Genomic DNA, 19,853 nt, shown 5'->3' on the forward strand with positions numbered 1-19,853 from the left:
TGTCCCTACTGTTAAGGGATGGCTTTCTACTAGATTTTAAAACATTGCTGTGAGGATTTGATTGCATTTAGCGATCTCCACCCCATCACATGCCAAACTTCCCAACTCATCCCAAAAGTACTGGATAAAGCATCATCATTCCTGAGAACACATCTCTACTTCTTCAGAGCTCAATGCTGGGGGGCTTTATACCCCTCAAGCCCCTGCCTGGCATTAGGTATGGTGTAGATGGGTTCAGATTTGTTCTCATTTGTTCCAGAGGGTGTTTTAGGAGACATGACAAGATTTTCATAGATAAAGAAACCAACTGTAAATATCAATTTAAAGGATCTTTGTGAAGTTAAGATGTGCCTTAAGATGGGTGGTGAAGTTTGAAATACAATGTGGTGAATATTATTTTTATTATAATTTACCTACAGCTCTGGTGAAGAGCAAACTGTCTTTCATTTCTTTACACAGAGCTTAGTACACTGCCAGGCATGTTTGCTGCTGTGCCATAACCTGTGTAAAATGCCTCCAGTGGTGTTTCTAGGAATGTTCAAGGTCTTGGTTACTCCTCGCCCTTTTGGTGCAATGAAATGCTCTCCTCTTCCAGCTTGTGTGACCGCTCCTTAGTCTTCACCATGGTTGCAAGACACCTTGAACCTTGTTTTAACCCGACTTCAGGGGAGACCAATAGTATATTATTTTTAACTGATATAGTTGAATCAACCAAATATCCTGCTATTCTAAAATACTACATTTAAAGCAAGAGCTAGCTCTGCTAAGACAAATTAAGTTATGAACCTTTATTTCTGCTGAGGGGGTTGAAAATCTCTGATTGCAAGTGTATGTCTGCATCATTTTATACCTTAACCTGAATGTATGTTCTAAAGTTTCAAGACACCCTGGACCTTAAGACCCAATTCTGACACAGCTCGTATATGTCCACTGAAAATGACTTGCAACTGAATGAGACAGCCAAGAAAAGCCACACAGGAGCTACAGGTGAGACAGAACTAACTCCGTATCAGTGCTCGACAGAACAGTAGTGGTGAGTAAAGCAGAGGTACAGAAGTACAGTAGTGACTACAGAGGAGCAGTAGTGAGTAAAGCAGAGGTACAGTAGTGAGTCCAGATAAGCAATAGTGAGTAAAGCAGAGGTACAGTAGTGAGTAAAGCAGAGGTACAGAGGAGCAGAAAGTACAGTAGTGAGTAAAGCAGAGGTACTGAAGAGCAGTAGGGAGTAAAGCAGAGGTACAGAAGTACAGTAGTGACTACAGAGGAGCAGTAGGGAGTAAAGCAGAGGTACAGAAGTACAGTAGTGACTACAGAGGAGCAGTAGGGAGTAAAGCAGAGGTACAGAAGTACAGTAGTGACTACAGAGGAGCAGTAGGGAGTAAAGCAGAGGTACAGAAGTACAGTAGTGACTACAGAGGAGCAGTAGGGAGTAAAGCAGAGGTACAGTAGTGAGCACAGAAGAGCAGTAGTGAGTAAAGCAGAGGTACAGAAGTACAGTAGTGACTACAGAGGAGCAGTAGGGAGTAAAGCAGAGGTACAGTAGTGAGCACAGAAGAGCAGTAGTGAGTAAAGCAGAGGTACAGAAGTACAGTAGTGACTACAGAGGAGCAGTAGGGAGTAAAGCAGAGGTACAGTAGTGAGCACAGAAGAGCAGTAGTGAGTAAAGCAGAGGTACAGAAGTACAGTAGTGAGTAAAGAAGAGCAGTATGGAGGAAAGCAGGCGTACAGATGCACAGCAGTTAGTACAGTAGTCAGTGTGTAGACATACAGTAGTGAAACCAGAAGTACAGCAGTCTGTACAAAAGTGCAGTAGTCAGTACAGAGGTAAAGTAGCCAGTAGTAAGCACAGACAGATAGTATTTAAGAAAATGAACAAAGAAGTCTACAGAAAGTTTCTTTTTGTTCACTGTAAGCATTTTATTTGGGTGGATTGAGGTCTACCTTGGGTGAAGCACAAGCCAGAAACAGCACTGATGGCAGTCAGACAGATATTTACAGTGTGAGTTAGTGAACGTGGCTTCTTTGAAAGGTCATCCTCCTCCTTCTCCTCTTATCACAGGGATAACATTTTCTGTTTCAGGAATCTTCCACATATCGTTACATGAACTGATTATGTACAAAGTTAGGGTTGATCTCTTATTCACACTGCAAAAATCACTAGTTCCTTATAAAGTTAAGACCATCCTTGAGTCCATTTAATGGGTTGCCCATTAGGACAAAACAGGAGAGGGGGAAGCAATTGGATTCAGTTTATCCCGTATCCAGCTAACCTTGCTGCAAAAGGCAATTCAGACATTCAGGAAGGGACATATTCCACATTAGGTGAACATCCCTAAAACAAAAGTTATCATCTCCCAAGTGTGTTCTGAAACATAATGGCAGGGGGAATAAAGTGTATTTTCAATGAAATTATAAAATAATTCATTAGTACCACCCAAAAGGGCAATCTAAGTTTTTAAATGAGGTACAGGTTGGGAATCAGATTGAGGGGCAAAAACAAAACAAAACAAAACCTTCCACACCCTAATTCCTCAGAAACCTTAAAACTGGCTTCTGTCGCTTCTTCCAGTCCTTTACATATGTGCCTTTAATCATCTCCCTGTTCTCCTCTTCACAAACACACTGCACTCTCACAGTGGCAGATGCTTTGTTTAGTACCGGTAGTGTGGACTCCGCGATCTGGAGCGGGATCTCTTGCTGAAACAGAAAAGGGCAGAGGGAGACGAGCTTCAGCACAAGCTAAACTTAATGAATTCAAAACCTCCAACAGCTAGCTAAAATATGGAGATACATTTACACCAACCTTCTGGATGAGCTATAATCCCGACCTGTGGGGAGAGAAAGTAAAAATCAGGATTAGAATTTTTAAAAATTTCACTGTACTTTATTCCATTACCTGGATTTACTTTGTGTTCTGTCTGGCGGAAGGTCAGACAGAACACAAGTATAATACGTTTAGTTTTCTAGCAGTTTTAACAACAGATTCACAATTCACAAAAGGCTCTTAAGTATGGGCTTTTTCAGACCTGTCCCGAAGTTCGTGCCCAGGACTGGTTCTGGGTTGTTTTGGGGAAGGGCTCATTATCGCTGGTTTGCTTTTACACAAAATAATTCCAATTCGAACCGTGGCTCGTTTGCATCTTTTTATTGGTCACTTTTCTGTGTGCCTTTGTACAAAATGGTACGACCTCGGTTAATCAGTTTATTGCTCTCTCTTATTTTCCCCAGATACAAACACTCAAGACAGCAAAGAGCTGCACTTTCTGAAGTCCTGGCCTTTCACTGTGTAGCAACCCCTGCAAACAAGGAGCTGTTCTCGTAGGAGAATGTTTCTTAAAGCCATTCAGGGAATAAGTTGAGACAATTACATGACAAAAATGAACCAATCACACAACCCCACACACAATGCCGGGAGTGGATAGCTTCCACATGCGCAACAGACTACATCAGAGTTCGCTTGAAGCAAACCCTAGACCCACTGATTTCTCTGGTTCTCTGGACCACTCCTGGGCTCGAAAACAGCTTCCACGTTTGACCAAATGTACCAAGCAAGTGCTCCTGGGTCTGGGAAAAAACGCTAGTGTGAAAATGCCTTTCATAGAAGTTCATACTAAAGATACTAAAGATAAAAATTAAGACAAAAAGTTATTCTTTCAAAAACTTCTTAAAAGGTTTGCGTGTCTTGCGTTGTTTTTTTGTCCTAGGTTTTTTTTTACTATATTTAAGGACATTATAAACTTGTTGGTTTTGTTTTTTTTTCCTTTGGAAAGCTTTGTGAATCCAATGTCGAGCCACAAGTGAGGAAGTCAATGGCTGCAGTGTCAAAGGGAAAAACTCCCTCAGAGCGAGAGGAAGAAAACTTGAGAAGAACCAAGACTCAAAAGGAGAGCCCATTCTCTTCCATGAAATACTGACTAACTAACAGATAAACAGTAATAGGAAAAACTAGTATAGAAATAGAAGAGACTAATTCTACACTAAACTGCTCAAATTTAACCAGAAATTAATGTTAAAGAAGTCTCATCAGGGAGCATGGAGATTAAATATACAATTGGCATGTTAATATAAATACATAAAGAACACAATAACATTAGTTATGTTAAGAATGGGTTCACTGGGTAATACTGTAGCTTCAGTCCTAAGAATGAGTCTACCTTTCTGCTATTTTTGTCTTATTAACTGGGTCTGCACAGGCGGATATGAAGAATTACTCACTGTATTTGGCATTGGGGGAGGGTGAGTGGCTTTGACGTCCATACTGCCTTTCCCACTCATCCCTTTCTTTCTCCCGCCTCTCTCGCTCCCTGAAACACAAAACGGTTATCAGCCATGGACGTTCAACTGATTATTTTGACAGTCTAGTAATAAAGCTGTAATATAGGGAATAACACTATGAGGAGTAGAACAAACATATAACCTGGTGTGCTCTCTAGGCTCTAGTGGTGTAACAGGTGGACTGTAGTTGTTGCCTGATCTGTACGGATCCACTCCCACAGTCCGGCACGAATGTGAACTGTGGATTAATAGTCTAACCATAACCATTACTGTTGCTGGTACTTTTCAAACTAATAACTCCCTAAATCTTGCCACATAGTTGCAGTGCAAACGTACAGAAAAAGCATTTGTGTGTCACGTAAACGGAGCACGTGGACAAACTCGTTACGACACGTCCCACGATCACATCATCCTGCAGTTCTTAGTTCAAATGCTGGACGGAAATACGGCCCCCACAAGCAGCTGCAGAACCTTGTATTGGATTTTGTTGTGTGCAAATAGACAACATTGTTAGTCTGGCGTTTTTTTTTTTTTTTTTTTTTTTAAACCATTACTGACTCAAAATCAGCCAAAGCTACTTGTGTGTAAAATGTGTAAAACCAAGTCTCGTGAGGAAGTGGAATAAAGGCTTTTAACACCCCTAACCTGATACACTGAGAATACATCACATACAACCCAGTACAGTAAGTCTCAGAACATATCACCAATAATCATATTATTATAATCATAGGAACTGCCTAACAACCACCTAGCAACACAATAGAAACCGCCTTGCAACCACTTAGCAACAACCATCTTGCAACTACTTGGCAAAACCAGACCAACCCATCTGGAATACCACAGCAACCACCCACCTACAATCACCATAGTAACTAGAACACATTATCAATAATTAGATTATTATGATAATCATTGCAGATATTTTGCTTAATTTAAGAAAAAGATCCTTCAGTTTGATCAAGAAATACAACTTTAAAAAGGCAACATTATCTGCCAGAGGAATAAGATGCTTTCAGTAAGACAAATGACTAAACAATAAATTGTTCATTTTTTATTGGGTATCCTGTGATATAATTTCTTTCTCTTTAAATCAGTCATGTTAGTTTGCTCAGTATGTGTAATTCCTATCAAAGCATATGGCCCTCCAAATGGGATAGGGGAAAAAAAAATATATATTCTGCTGATGATCGGATCCATTCCCTTACTAGGCTCTGTATCTTACTACACAAGTTACACATTATCTTCAATTCTAACCAAGTAATTCTAACAACACTACTCACTTCATGCGTATTTTGCGTGCCATAGCTCTCAGCACTCCTTCTCGTTCCTATAGAAAAAAGGGAATGAAAAAAAAGAAGAAGAAAAAAAGTGTCAATTAGAAGACAATCAAAACAATCAAGTCTCCTATGCTTCATTTAAGGATGCAGTGAGCTCCTGTGAAAAACTCTCACCTGCCGCTTGTGCTCCTGCTGCTGGATTTTGACCTGTGCTGCCTTCTTATCCGCTTTGGCTGCAGAGGAAGAGCAGGGTAGAGAGAGTAAGAGAGCTTTCATTTCACATATCGACCTTGATACACACCGCAAAGACTGCTCCTTTCTTTATCTCCTCATCATCAGTCCAGAGTGATAGATAACAGCATGTTCTCAGCACTGCCCTTGTGATAAACACATACACATACACACACACCAACCACATTTACACGTGAACAGAAACTATACCCCTTCTGTGCCATGGCACCAAGAAAACATGACAATGCATTGCCCTCTCAGTGTAATTCAGAGGTTTCGCGTCAACAGATGAGCTACGCAAGTTATTTATGTATAAATGGTTGTTACTGGTGGTACATGCCTCATTCCCAGTAAAAAGAAGATATTTGCATAAATGAACACAAAAAGTTACGTAACCATAAGAGTTGATATATGGAGCCTCAGTTACTCTCATGAGGAGAGAAACAGGGCCTACACATTATTTTCATACTAGTTACTGAATAAACTACTGCAAGGTTTCCAGTAATTGTTTCTCATAGGAATGATAGGGTGCAAAAATATTTGTACCCTTCTTGTGTCACAATGATACAAATACACTAGTAATACCCAACCAACCACAGGGGGTACCAAGACAACCACTTAGCAACACCTCAGCAACTAAATGAAATACCATAGGAACTGTCTAGCAACTACCTAGCAAAACAATAGACACCACCTTGCAACACTGTCTAGCAACAACTTAGCAACATCATACCAGGCATCTGAAATATCACAGCAACCACCCATTTAGAATCACCTCAGCAACCATTTAGCAACAATATATCAACCCCCTGGAATACCATATCAACCATCTAGCAAAAAACCCTAGGAAGCACATAGCAACAACCTGGAGTGCTTTTCTAGTCAGTGTAGTCATGGCAATACTTTTGGAAGGCATCGCCAAAAAATGTACAAGAATAAAAAACTTACATTGTTTGTTGAGGGCTTTCTGCATGCGAAGCTTTAGCTTCTCTTGGGGGGTCATCTTGGGCTGTAATGGACATAATGTTATTAGACACAATGGCAGAAAATGACCTAAACTAAAGAGGGGTTATTACTCCTACTTTTTTGTAAATGTCAATTAGATATCTTATTTATTTATTTTTATAATCACTACACTAGCAATAGAAGCACATGCGTCTGTTCTGGCCTTTCTGTACGTCTCTTTGTGGTGGATGCATGTTTGTGTATACAAGCAGGGGAAAGGCTAGTATGGGCAGGCCCATCTCAGAGTGGAAAAACTGAGCCACAAGCACTGGGTCACATATAAACTGTTCCTTCCGCCGCCCCCCTCTCTTCTCCTCCCCCTCCCCACCAGTCTCTCTCTCTCTCTCTCTCTCTCTCTCTCTCTCTCTCTCTCTCTCTCTCTCTCTCTCTCTCGGTTAAACGTTTAAAAGGATGTTAAACAAAACGACTTCCAGTGTTGTTGCCATCACCCCGCCTTGCTGTGAGACCGCTCAAAGCAAGGGCATCACGTGTTCTCATGCAGGTAAGTGCGAATGCTGCTGTCCTGCTTGTCCCAGCATGCCCCACTGCTGAGGCCGAAGCACCTGGGTTCACTTGTATCGCTCCTCATGAAACCTCACTCACTCTCCCTCGCTGTACTCTTAACACACTCATTACATACTCATGGCTATGCGGTTCCTGGATGATGAAATAATATGTAAGCATTTTTCAGGGTGAGACAAATTCCCAGGATGTTTAAAAAGGAACACACACAATCATACTGACAATTACTTCTCTCTTACATATCAATTCCTCCTTCACACACACACACACACACACACACACACACGCACGCACGCACGCACGCACGCACGCAGACCGTTATTGTGGGTTAGACAGGTTCAGAAATGGATGCCCTTGAAAAGACCACTGCGTTCTGGGAACTGTGGGAGAGCACTGTGGCCTCTGGTGCACTGGCAGAGCCGATCACCATGGAGACAGCCAATCAAAGGACATTTCAAATGAGATCGGAGGCTCTCTGAGGAGCCTGGATTGAATGAGGTGGGCGGAGCCTCAGACTTATTGACAACTGCGTCAGCCTGTCAGGAGTGAGGGAGGTGTAGCCTTTAGCAACAAAACCAGCTATATCAAATTCTTACTGACTTTGGCAGCTCCCGTCTCTTTACCACCCGGAGTGTCAGGCCTAAAACAAATAAGAAAGATAAGAAGGAATTAAGAGAGAATTTAATAGTGATTTTATTTTTACTTAATCTATTAAACCATGTTAAAAACACTGGCATACAGTAAAAAAGCCCTCTCATTAAGTCCTTTGACATTTCTAAAGATCTAGACATTTGATATTCATCTAAACAAAATTAGGAGATGATGGGAAAATAACTAAAAGCATAAAACTGAAGAATTATCTTTATAAAATGTTTTTATTTATTTTCTTGTGAAGAAAAAGTTAGAACATCCCCACATCTATCACAACTTAAAATGATTGACCAGAATCAGGTGCAGCACATCAGCTGCAGATGAATAGAACATTAGAGAGGATTTTGGAGGAGGCAGTCTTTTAAACCTCAGACATTTAGTTTGGTTTGCTCTTGGCTGTTGAAGTGAGAGGGATCACCATGGTCAGATTCAAAGAACTCTCTGAAGAGGTATATGGGTCTGGAAAGGGATTTAAGTAGATCTCAACCAGAAACGTTGCCAGGTCAGGCCATCCTTGCAAGTTCAGCCCAGGTTCCGTGTCTCAATATTGTTAAAATGAAAATCAATGTCCATATGTTAAATGGAAAATATTTTAGAGCAGTGTTTGTAATGTATTCATGTTGCTGGAGTGGTGGTATGACTCACTTTCTCAGCTTGTCAGAAAGAGCATTGGCGGCGGGCTGTGATGATCGAGAGGAAGGGGAGGGGCTGCGGCTGGTAGGAAGTGAGCGGGAGGGACTCGGACTGCTGCTGGCTCCTCCCCTCCTGTAGCCAGAACTCCGCCCACCTCTGCGACTGCGGTCAGCTGAGCGAGAACGAGACCGAGACCTGAGGACGAAGAGCAGTTGTGGCATTAGGAACAGCTCTGGGAAAGCAGAGTGACTTCATTTCACTGCCAAATTTACCTTCCTGAGACAGTATATGCTTCAGGAAACACCAGTCTGCCTGTGGTTAACTACACATGGGTAAAGTAGATGCTACACTAAAACACAAACACACACACACACACACACACACATATATATATATATATATATATATATATATATATATATATATATATATATATATATATAGTAGCTTATAGCTACTAGAGAGAGACTGTGAAAAACTGGGTGGAGATATCTGTAAACTTCAGTGAAAGCCCAATGTAAACTACTGGCTTAAAGCTTATGTTATGACAGCTACATTAGCCTTACAGCTTCAGTATGAACCACAGTAACTCCATCAGACTCCAAACTTCTTGTTGCTGACCGATTGTGGGGTGGATCAGATTTTGGACTAATCCTGTCCAGAGTGAAACCTATTTCAGTTTTATTTAGTCCAACACTGAGTATGTTAACATTGTCCCAGTTTACCTGGTTCGACGGCGTGCTGTGTAGTGCCTTCCCCTGTCCCTGTCTCGATCCCTGTCCCTATCCCGGTCCCGGTCCCTGTCCCGGTCTGTGGAACGGGAGCGTGTGTATTCGTATCGTCTCCTGGAACTGCCACCGCCTCCACGCTGTCGTGATCTGGAGTCTGAGCGTCGGCGCGAACGTGAGCGGGAACGCGAGCGGCGGCTGCGGCTGTCTCGGTCCCTGCCACCCCTTCCGCGTCGACTCCGCCGGGACCGGGAAGACGAACGAGACGACCGACGTGAAGAAGAGCGTGAGGAATAAGAAGAGTGGCTGGAGGAGGTGCGTCTCCTGCTGGACAGAGACAAAAATACCAACAAACAAAGTCATTATGGATGGAGGTGCTAAAAGAGCCTAAACTGACACTTACTACATGCCATGGTAAACCCTAACGCTACGGGTTGGAATACTGGACAGAGGCTGAGCCCATTGGCAAAAGTGTATTGCCAATTGTGATTTACCCACCTAGGTACGTTTTTAGTCCAGATTTAGATTGAAAGGCATACTCCAGCATTTTTCAGCCTAATCTCTATCTGCTGTATCTGTAGCATATGGTTAATTACTAGTCACATTGAAAGCAACTTGCAACAGAAATAGATACTCTGTGGGCACATGCTAAAGCAACATGTGATCTGATCACCAAGATACAGAAGTCAGGTAAACAAAAATGCTGAAGTATTCCTTTATGGTGCAGGAAAACATAAATATCTAGAATTTGACAACAGAAGTGTCTCCTGATGAAGGGAGACCTGGACATCCCTGATTTAGTCAAGCACTGAAGTTTAAAAGAGACCATTGTTCCGGTGTTTGTGCCAAAAGTTTGAAATCAAGCTCTTTAAAACAAAACAAAACAAAAAAACAATCGCAGTGCAACACACATATGAATGATAGGAGAAAACATCCAACGAAAAGCCAGGGGGAAAGCAGAAAGTGGAAGTTACCGACCGGGAGCCCCTGCTATGACCTGCAGGGTTGGAAGGAGCATGGCTTGACTGTGCAGCAGAAGGAGCTTGCGATGCCGCGGCACCCTCTTCGTCACTGCCCCCGAAGCTTGTGATGAAGGTGATCTTATCATTGCCTGGGGAGCGTGAGCGAGAGCGGGACTCTGAACTTGACTCAGACTGGGGCCTGACGCAGGTAGAGTGAGCAAGAAGGAGCAAGGAGGGAAGGGAGGATGGGGTGAAAGAGAGAAACAACATAAATGTCTGTGACATTACAGTGGATTTTTTAGCAACCCTTAGGCCAGAGAACACTGGCTGGACAAACACAGTCATACGTGTGTGACCATTCTAGGACAATGGCAAACTTCATGGCTGTCCAGTAGGTCTGATTCCATTAACACAGTATTGGACTGTAGCTTTAAATACACAATTACTAAGCACTTTATTAGGAAGACCTGTACTCATTCATGTACTCATACCTGTAGATACTCATTCAAACTCAAATCATTTTGAGAGCTGGATGATGATTGGTGACAGGCGAGCTTGAGTATTTCTAAAACCGCTGATCTCATGGGATTTGAAATGGAAAAAATAAATAAAAAAATAAAATAAACAACAACCCAGTGTGTGTCAGTTCTCATCTTGTTGATGAGAATGGTTAATGGAGAAAGGTCCGACAACAGCAGAAGACCACATCAGGTTCCACTTCTGTCAGCTAAAAACAAAAAGCTAAGGCTGACAGGGTTGGCCAAGCTCACGAAAGCTGGACAGTTGAAAAGTGGAGAAACCTAGCCAATTCTGATAAACCTGGATTTCTACCGAGGCACACAGATGGTAGAGTCAGAATTTGGCACTAACACCATGAATCTATGGACCCAACTTGTCTTGTGTCAACAGTCCAGGCTAGTGAAAGTGGTGTGATGGTGTTGCGAATGGTTTCTTGGCACGCTTTGGGCCCATTAACACCATTCAATTATTCTGTGAATGCCACAGTCTATTTGAGTATTGTTGCTAATCACGTGCATCCCTTCATGAATATAATTTACCCATCTTCTAACGGCTAATTCCAGCAGTGTAATGCACCAGGTCACAAAGCAAAAGTCTCTTAAATTGGTTTCATGAACATCACAACGTGCTCAGTGATCTGCAGTTGCCTTCCCAGTCACCAGATCCCATAGAATCCAGTAGAACACCTTTGGGATTTGGTAGAACGGAAGATTCTCACTGCGTTGTGCAATCATGTCAACATGAACCACAATCTCAGGAACACTTCCAACATCATGTGGAATCAATGGCAGAATGAATAGATGCAGTCTACCCAGCATTAGTATAGTCTTACTAATAAAGTGCTTTGTAAGAGTAGTACAGCATTTAACACTAAACATTTGACAAGATTGAAAAACTTGGAAAATTGGACACTGGGAAAAACACATGTAAACATGTTAGAATGTAAATATTAGAACAGGCATATGGTCAGACCCACTCACCGTTTGTAGGGGTCATAGGTTGGACTGTCTCTTCTGGCATAACTGAAATGAGGTAACCAACAAATGTGAGCAAAGCACATTACAACGTGTAAAAGTTGTTCAGCTTTCTTCGATGCTAGGGATTCAGAAGTGGTAGGGCTTTACCTGGGTGGACTGATTTGTCTGCCTTTCATATATTTCTCCCGAAACTCTCTTCTCTGCCTGCGGGAGCGTCGGCCCTAACAGAAACACACACACACACGTTCAGATATGATCTAACACCCAATGGTCACATGCCAACCGCATATATATACACACACATGAAATACCAACTGGGCCTCAACAGTCACACTAGCAGAGTAACCGGTCTAGTTCTCACCGAGTACATAGCCTTCTCGGCCTCAAGCGCTTTGGCATGTTTTATGGCCTCCACTTCCTCCTTGTCCTTTCTCAACATCCTGCCACAAAGATGTGTCGGTTATTCAGCTAGCCACATATGCTCTGTTGCATTTTCCTCATTATATCTGTCATCAATAGTTTAGATTAGTTTCCTGTCTTGGTGCACTGCACATTTCAGTACTTCCCATTTTCGAATACCACTTAGTCACTGATATAATGGCTTGGTAATCAATTAAGAGACAGATGCTGAAATTCTGATTTAGATAAAAGCTGATCAAACACACCAGACAAAATCTCCCTCTGCCATGCCGTAAGGTGTGGCCATCTTGTTCAGCTCCATCACCTGCTCCGGATTCAGTTCGTCCACGTCCACCTCAACATCTACAGAACACATTGCAAAAAAACAAAACAAAAAACAAAAAAAAGGTCAGTGGGCCCCATTCACCAATATCTTCCTAGAAATGAACTAACAGTCTGTAGCAAAACTGTTCACAGCTATGCTCTTATAATGATGGACCTCAGTGTCCTCAAGAACTGAATAAATTGCAAATAAGAAAAAACTGATGAATGTCGTGGATTTTTTTGAGAAACTTTTTTTTTTTTTGAGAAGAAGTTTGAGAAACAACTTCTTAGGAACGGTTGGTCAATGAGGCCAAGTGTCTCTAAGAGACACCATATGAGAAGAAGAAATGGAGCCAAAGAAGTAGACATACCAATGTCAGGGATGACCTCGTCCTCCTCCGACTCGCTGTTCTCCGAGTTGTCCTCGTCTCCTTTCTCTGATGGTGCATCGGATTCAGTTACTGTGCTGTCCTCATATGTGTAGCCGATCTGAGCCTTCTTTTCAGCAAGCCTTAGAGGATTAAAGCAAAGTAGAACATTGACATCTACAGCGTTTAGGAGACACGCAGCATAAAGGTACCCTGAAGCTACAACCCTTCTAGATATAAGAAGGAAGAAAACCTTTATAACTTCTTAAGGAAGTATGGGATTTATATAGATTTTAGACCAAATAATTTTCAAGCATTTCTATTGGTTCATTCATCATGCTGTGTTGTTATTACAGCCTTACTTTTTCTTCTCGTCTTCATTTGGTTTTTGCAGGCCACCGTACAGCTCATCCACATATATCTGGTACAAACACTGCTCCTCAGAGACTGCAATTGGAAGACAGCAAATTACTTACATAGTTCCCACTGAATTCTGCTCTTCCACAACTCAATTAGACTTGTGACAATCAGTTAAGATAAGACATTCCTTCTATTGCACCATTTTCTCCCCTAACATTTTAGATGTGGTTATTCTGGGATACTAAATAGATAACCACAACTATAATTCTTCATTTTGTTATTTTAATGACAGGAGTTTGGAACTGAAAGTGTACATCTACGTTGATAGCTAATTATATTAAAATTAATTCAGAGAACATTTTAAAATATTCCAACAGGTACCTTTTATTAACTCGCACTTAACGAGAGAAGTAGAAGGCTGGCAACAAAACCTTAGATATACTGTGAGTCTTAGAACCAAATTCTCAGTCCTGTACTGCCCATTTGAGTACTTCCAAACCTAAGGACACTCTTGGTACTAATTAGTATTTTAATTAAATGACCTTAGAACTGAATGTGTACCTCCAGTTGTGCACCAGGAGCTCTAACATAAGGTGATGTCAAAAAAGTAACCAATTCTACTTGGCTAACTGGATCATGACAACAGCTGACTTAGCAAAGGTTGTTACTGTTTTTGTAATGATGTGATCTTGGATTTAAAGGTGTAACTCACTGTTTGCAAAGTCGTTCTGTACCAGACCTCTGTAACGTTCATAATTGCACTTTCTCTCTTCGGATTCCTGTTCGGGGGTGCTGTAATAGAAACACTCTGTTCAATGCCGTTCACATGAAATAGCACCTTGGTATTATACTGCACAATACAGGGAGTCATATAAAAAAAAAAAAACAGTTACAGAGACAGTGGACTAGTAGGAAAAAAATACAGATAACATAAGTCTTTATAAAAGATTAATTAAATTCAGAAAATAAAGTAAATGCATTCGGCTGTGCGGTTATTAGACTTGCCTGCTGTTCAGGAGAGAAGGGGTGTAAGTGGGGATGTAGTCTAAGTGTGCCCGCACATCAAACCTGTCAATCATGTTGTTGGTGTCCCCTTGCCAAGGCATCCTGTAAAGAAATGCAGACAATTATCTTCAAATAAAGACACTAATTGTTCTCTTTTCACCGTCTGCTCCACAGCAAAACATTAAGAACTTGAAAAGTGTGTTTCCTGAAGGTAAAAGAATGGTTATTGCTTATTGATTCCCACTGCTGGACTGTTCCTTCATAGTCAGTGGTGTAAACCTGCTTAGTGCTAGTCGGATGGGTGCAAAAGTGTTGCAAGGTGACTGCTGTGGTATTGCTTGTGGTTGCAATAGCGTTGTTTAGTAGTAAATAGGGTATCCGAGATGATTATTAAGGTGCCTTAGGTGGTTGCACAAGTTTGGAACGGTATTGACAGATTTCTGCCAGAAGATGAAGGTGACGAAGAGCGTTCAAAAACAATATCAACATAATAATGAGAAACAAACGAGTGCTTTTGTAACTCACATGTTGACTGGGCTTTCAGCAGCCAAAGCTACAGCCGAATCGAGGTGGATTTTATAGGCCCGGCCATGAACCTGCAGGAACTGGGCTGGGTCCTTTTTCTGCACAGAGCAATAGGTGGAGATAGAGAATGAACAAGGAGGAAAAAAACAAACAAACAATGCATTACATATGCTTTCCAAATCATGTACTGGGCACACAGTAATGAGAAAAGATGTATATACCAGTTCAGAATAAATATTTAACAAGAACACAGAATGTTAAGGCCTGATGCTTTGTCCCGTTCTATGCTATATACTAAAGCAGCTACAGTTTTGATTATAGACAAATGTACACAGTGTCAGAAGTGCCAACATTAGCTTGTTTAATACAGCGCTGCAATAGCTCACAACCAGCAATAATAGCACAGCGTGTGCAGCAACTTAAGTGATTAATTTCTTCTTCATGAAGTTGCTAGAGTTGCTGACCTACTTAGTCATCTGATCACCCTGACTACCTACTATACCTTCTGGCGGTCAACAGACCACTAAGTCTATATACAAGGAAGCGGTTAGTGACATATACTGATGGCTAAATAGCGCTTTATGCTTAAATGTCAGTGCTGGACTTGATACTAGGAACCAGATAATTGGTCTTCTTGTTCATCAACAAGTTTACCTGTAGGTTTTTAATGTCCAGACTGGGTATCACTGCTGACATGCTGTACCACAACAGGTAGAGCGAGTTTCATAATACGGTATTGTTTGTTTTAAATACTTGAAGGCTATTTATTTTATATATTTTTGGCCATATTTCAAGCAGATGAGCAACAGAAATTATATGTCTCTATAAAGTAGCTTTGTTTTGGAATGTTTTGTGTTTTCTTTCAGTGACAGGTGGGATGTTAAAAGGGGATGATGAAACATCAAAACATCAGAAAACATTTGAGAGGCAGCAAAAGTTACTATGTTTAGATGGAAGATTAGAGAAAAATAAGAAGTCTTTTAAATTATGTGAAATTATGTGAATTTAAGGGGGAAAATTACAAATTTGAATGCTTTGGCATTAAACACTGCTATGCGCAGAGAAAAAGCACGGGTGGGAATGGTCAATGTATTCACATCATTCATCATGAGTGGTCAGTTTCTGTCCAAGGAACATTACAGGATATTTTGGTTGGTAGGCTTCTTCTTACAATTTAATAAGAGAGAGCACAGAACAGTATGTTCTCCCCAAGGCATCTGAAGAAACGAAACCTGCCACAGGCCTTAATGATCCACTTCTACAAAGTGACTGCAGAGTCCATCTCCACATCACCTATAACCATCCGGTTTGGATCATTCATCTCACAAGAACGAGTCTAATTCCAGCACATGATCAAAACAGCAGAAAAGATCATCAGGTGTAGTCTGGTAACACTTCAGGACATGTACAACAGCAGGGTCATGAAGCATGCTGGCAAGATTACATCTGACCCCTTTCACCCCAAACATAATCTCTTTTAACCACTTCCCTCTGGTAACAGACTAAAGGCTATCAAAGCGAGCACAACTTGACAAGCTAACAGCCCCCCCCCCAATTCTGTAACATTCTGTAAATAGTACATTTCAATTTCTCTTATATTTGCATATGTACATATTCACTCCTTTTTCATTGTACTTAAATACACTTCTGTCTGACAGTTACAATATTTAAATTCTTTATTTTTATCTTCAAGACAATTTTGTGTATATAAGTCATTCTAATGCCAATACTTAAAAAAAAAAAAAAAAGACAATCTTATAACCTTAAATCTATTACGACTTGATGAGGGAACCCTGCACTAGTGAAACTGCTGAATTACAGAATGCTTTGAAGGTTAAGATAACTGCATTTTAAATGGAATATCATTATCATCATCTTCACTCACAATTTTCTCATAGTACTCCCGCCGTCGTTCCCCACGGCGTTTGTAGTCCACCATCATGCCGCGCAGCTTGCGCTCATGTTTGCGGGCCTCCTGCCACATGACAGCTCCGCTGGGGGTGGGGGCGCGTCGTGGCACGGCTGCTGTTTCGGTACAGAGAGATTCGATTAAACACATCTGTAAAAGGTACAGCTGCTGATCTTCACATTTCTAGCTGTTCAATGCAAAACAATAATACCAAAAACAAAGTTCTGCGCAGGCTGTTTTTCTTTATATGGCAGAGAGAGAAAAAAAAAAGGTAAATATGAAATAATAATAATACAAAAAATTTTTTAATGTCATACAAAGACCACAGTCCGCTGTTTTTGAAGAAACTCAATACCACACTTATTAGCTAGTGATAATTAGAAATACATTCTAATTACCTAATATGACGATATGGCAATATGATGATATATATTTTCTTGGTTTATGATCAATTTTGTGATCATGACACACAATATGTATTTCTAATCATATCAAGGATACGGTTAGTCCTTAATAAACACTGATCAGCTGCAGGTTTCATTACCATCAGTGTAATTAGACTGTTTTAATTAGACAAAGCGCAGCAGATGTTGAATAAAAATCACTGTATTCAGTATGTGAGAATATCTATATCATAGTTTTTAGGAATCCGTCAATACTGATGTATTTACTCTGTGATTACATGTGTCGTGTATCGTAAAAATGTCCTTAAATATCATGATGCAGTATTTTTACCGTATCGCCTAGACCAATTACCTAATAATAATTATATTAAATTAGTTATCCAATCATGTAAGATGTTAGTCTATTTATAGCCAGACATCTGACCTAGTCTACGTTTTGATGCTTTTGGATTAGCATTAACTAACAGCAGGTTATCGTGCTACTCCTCAAACTCTCAACTACCCTACACTAAGAAATATACAGCTAATATCTCATCACACAGTGTGAACGTGTGCAGAATCACCTTTTCTCCTCACTAACCCTTTCTGATTAGATCACCCTAAATACAGACACTGATCCAGACTGATCCACCATCCCTGACTACTATTACAATATTGGGCCAGTCTGGCTGCTGCAGTTTCACTGTTATTATATTTGAGTACTCCTATTTAACCTCAACATGGCTAATCATATCTGAGTAGCTACAATTTTTAACTACTTCCCCCTACAATTCTACTTTTGTGTGTTTCCCCAAAGTCCTGCTGCTGAAGTTATCCTGCACTTCACATTTTGGGCTACAGAAGACAGGAGCAGCATTAGCCTATCCTACAACTAGTGTCAGTAATTCTAATGAACGTGTCCTTCACACGGTTGAAACACACGTGTCCAGGTCAGGAGTAAGGACTGGTGTGAGCTGACAGATGTTTACTATGACTACGCCACTGGTGAAGGAGTGGTGTTTAGCCAGCTAGCAGTTCTAAGACTGATCAGTCTAAACCTGCTAGTGACATTCATTCTCCAAAAACGTACAAAATAATGTTATTAATAGTCAGTTTAATCTGATTACTGGCTATTACCCAGTATAGAGTATAACGCCTTACCACTGGTTGATCACAGAGAGTAGAGATATAGCCAACGCTTAGCAAAGCAGCTAGCGCCAAGTTAGCTAGCTAGCACTAGTTAGCTAGCTAGCTAACTCAGTCATAGCACTGCTCTGCAGCACAATAAACAAGCAATTAGCTAATTCTTCGTCGAGCAGTGTCCTAATATAATAATTAACAACCAATAAACCCTTTATGCAGCAGAATTTGCAGTGCACGACTGGAAACCCCTGCTGAATTCATGTGGAAGGCAAAGCTTTTAGACTTAGCTATTTAGCTAGCTAGATATCTAACTAACTAGCTAAAGCTTAGCTTCTATCAGCTTAGTGGTGTTGTGGGGTTTGCGAGCAGCTCACTATTGGCCAAAAGGTCTGAGCAGTAAATAATACGAGCACAATTAAAATACTATGGATGTAAAATTCTCGCTGCGAATCGCCAGCTAGCATTAGCCGCAAGCTACAGCCCCAGTATAGAAGTGGATGCGCCTGTTAGCTAGCTAGCGCTTTGCTAATGCTAACGAGCTCAAATGTGCAGTTTACGGCGTAACCTGCGGGCTACTGCTGTGAGCACACTCCGTGGCTGTGATATGCAAAGAGATTAGATTTACCTGTTTTTGTTTACAACAAATGCACTGGAGTTTTATTTATATTTTCGCCTGAACACGTCCGAGCAGACAGGCGTGGGGGCACAGCACCGCTCGTAGGGTTGCCTAGCTAAGCTAGCTAACTCTAGCTCCCCTCCTCAAAGCGCGGGGTGGTACATCCCAATCTTCGTAGTGCGCACTTGTCCGATACCCTCTTCTGCTGGAGTGTACGAGTCGAGTTTTGAAGATTTGAAGTTTGTCAGATATTCGACTCGGTTTGATCACGCATGTTGTGTTATTTTATCCGCTTCAGACTCAGAATTAGGTACATCTTAATTTTCTGTACACAAAGCATGCAACTTGGTGAAGCTAGCGATCCGCTCCCTATGTAGAAGGGATCCTCCCTAGTGTGAGTGATTTGGGGAGGTTGACTGAAATTAGGAGCAGTGCAGCTTCTAAAAAGACCAAAAAACTTAAATAATCATAATGAAAAAAACATTATTTTTAAAAAGCTTCTTAAATTCTAAAAAAAAAAAAACATAAATAATTTCCCAAATATCTTTTGAAATGCACACAATTTACAGGTTATCATAAACGATGTGAGACACATTTTAAATTTTGCATTATTCAGTTAAGTCTGTGCAGGATGGCAAAACAGAATAAAAAAACAGCAGGAATAAAACAATTATTAAGCAAGATCTAAAAGTGATGGAGGAGAAACAGAATAAACAACCATACTTGGAAAACAGGAGAACTGTGGCGTGCTGTCAGAAAGCCACAATTTTCCTTATGTAGAAACTACAAGTACTTCAAGAACAATCTACACTTTTAATCAAGTTAAATTAGACATTTATTCCAGTCATTCAGCTATGTAAATCACTTTGGAGGCTGACCTTCTGACCCTTAGAGGCCATTTTAAGGTTCAGTAAAATAAGAGCATATATATATATATATATATATATATATATATATATATATATATATGTGTATGTATATATATATATATATATGTATATATGTATATATATATATGTGTATATATATATATATTTATAT

At 40.7% G+C, this 19,853-nt stretch overlaps 1 protein-coding gene across 3 annotated transcripts; it reads right to left on the reverse strand.

The window, feature by feature from the left end:
• Positions 1-1,069: 1,069 nt before the first annotated feature.
• Positions 1,070-18,944, reverse strand: clasrp (CLK4-associating serine/arginine rich protein). Of its 3 annotated transcripts, none has more exons than XM_072695542.1 (21): positions 18,822-18,942; positions 16,647-16,786; positions 14,762-14,859; positions 14,237-14,338; positions 13,944-14,023; positions 13,234-13,318; positions 12,875-13,014; positions 12,446-12,542; positions 12,142-12,220; positions 11,928-12,001; positions 11,784-11,825; positions 10,301-10,483; positions 9,320-9,646; positions 8,607-8,789; positions 7,911-7,950; positions 6,732-6,792; positions 5,727-5,785; positions 5,556-5,602; positions 4,216-4,304; positions 2,804-2,828; positions 1,070-2,697 (listed from the first exon to the last, which is right to left on the reverse strand). In XM_072695542.1, the coding sequence occupies exons 2-21, from the start codon at positions 16,743-16,745 to the stop codon at positions 2,652-2,654; spliced, it is 1,956 nt and encodes a 651-aa protein (XP_072551643.1). In that variant the 5' UTR covers positions 16,746-16,786; positions 18,822-18,942; the 3' UTR covers positions 1,070-2,651. The 3 variants fall into 3 exon arrangements, with proteins under 3 accessions (XP_072551643.1, XP_072551642.1, XP_072551644.1); XM_072695541.1 differs by having other exon boundaries at positions 9,320-9,649; XM_072695543.1 differs by lacking the exons at positions 1,070-2,697; positions 2,804-2,828; positions 4,216-4,304 and having other exon boundaries at positions 7,907-7,950; positions 9,320-9,649; positions 18,822-18,944.
• Positions 18,945-19,853: the final 909 nt, after the last annotated feature.

The sequence above is a fragment of the Salminus brasiliensis genome, chromosome 13 (assembly GCF_030463535.1).
Source record: "Salminus brasiliensis chromosome 13, fSalBra1.hap2, whole genome shotgun sequence".
NCBI classification, from domain to species: Eukaryota; Metazoa; Chordata; class Actinopteri; order Characiformes; family Bryconidae; genus Salminus; species Salminus brasiliensis.

Coding starts and splice junctions, on each gene's coding strand:
- clasrp (XM_072695541.1), bottom strand. CDS start 16,745: ATGTGGCAGGAGGCCCGCAAACATGAGCGCAAGCTGCGCGGCATGATG. Junction 8,790..9,319: donor ACAGCACGCCGTCGAACCAG/GTAAACTGGGAC, acceptor CTTCGTCCTCAG/GTCTCGGTCTCGTTCTCGCT. Junction 2,829..4,215: donor CTCCCCCAATGCCAAATACA/GTGAGTAATTCT, acceptor CTCTCCCCACAG/GTCGGGATTATAGCTCATCC.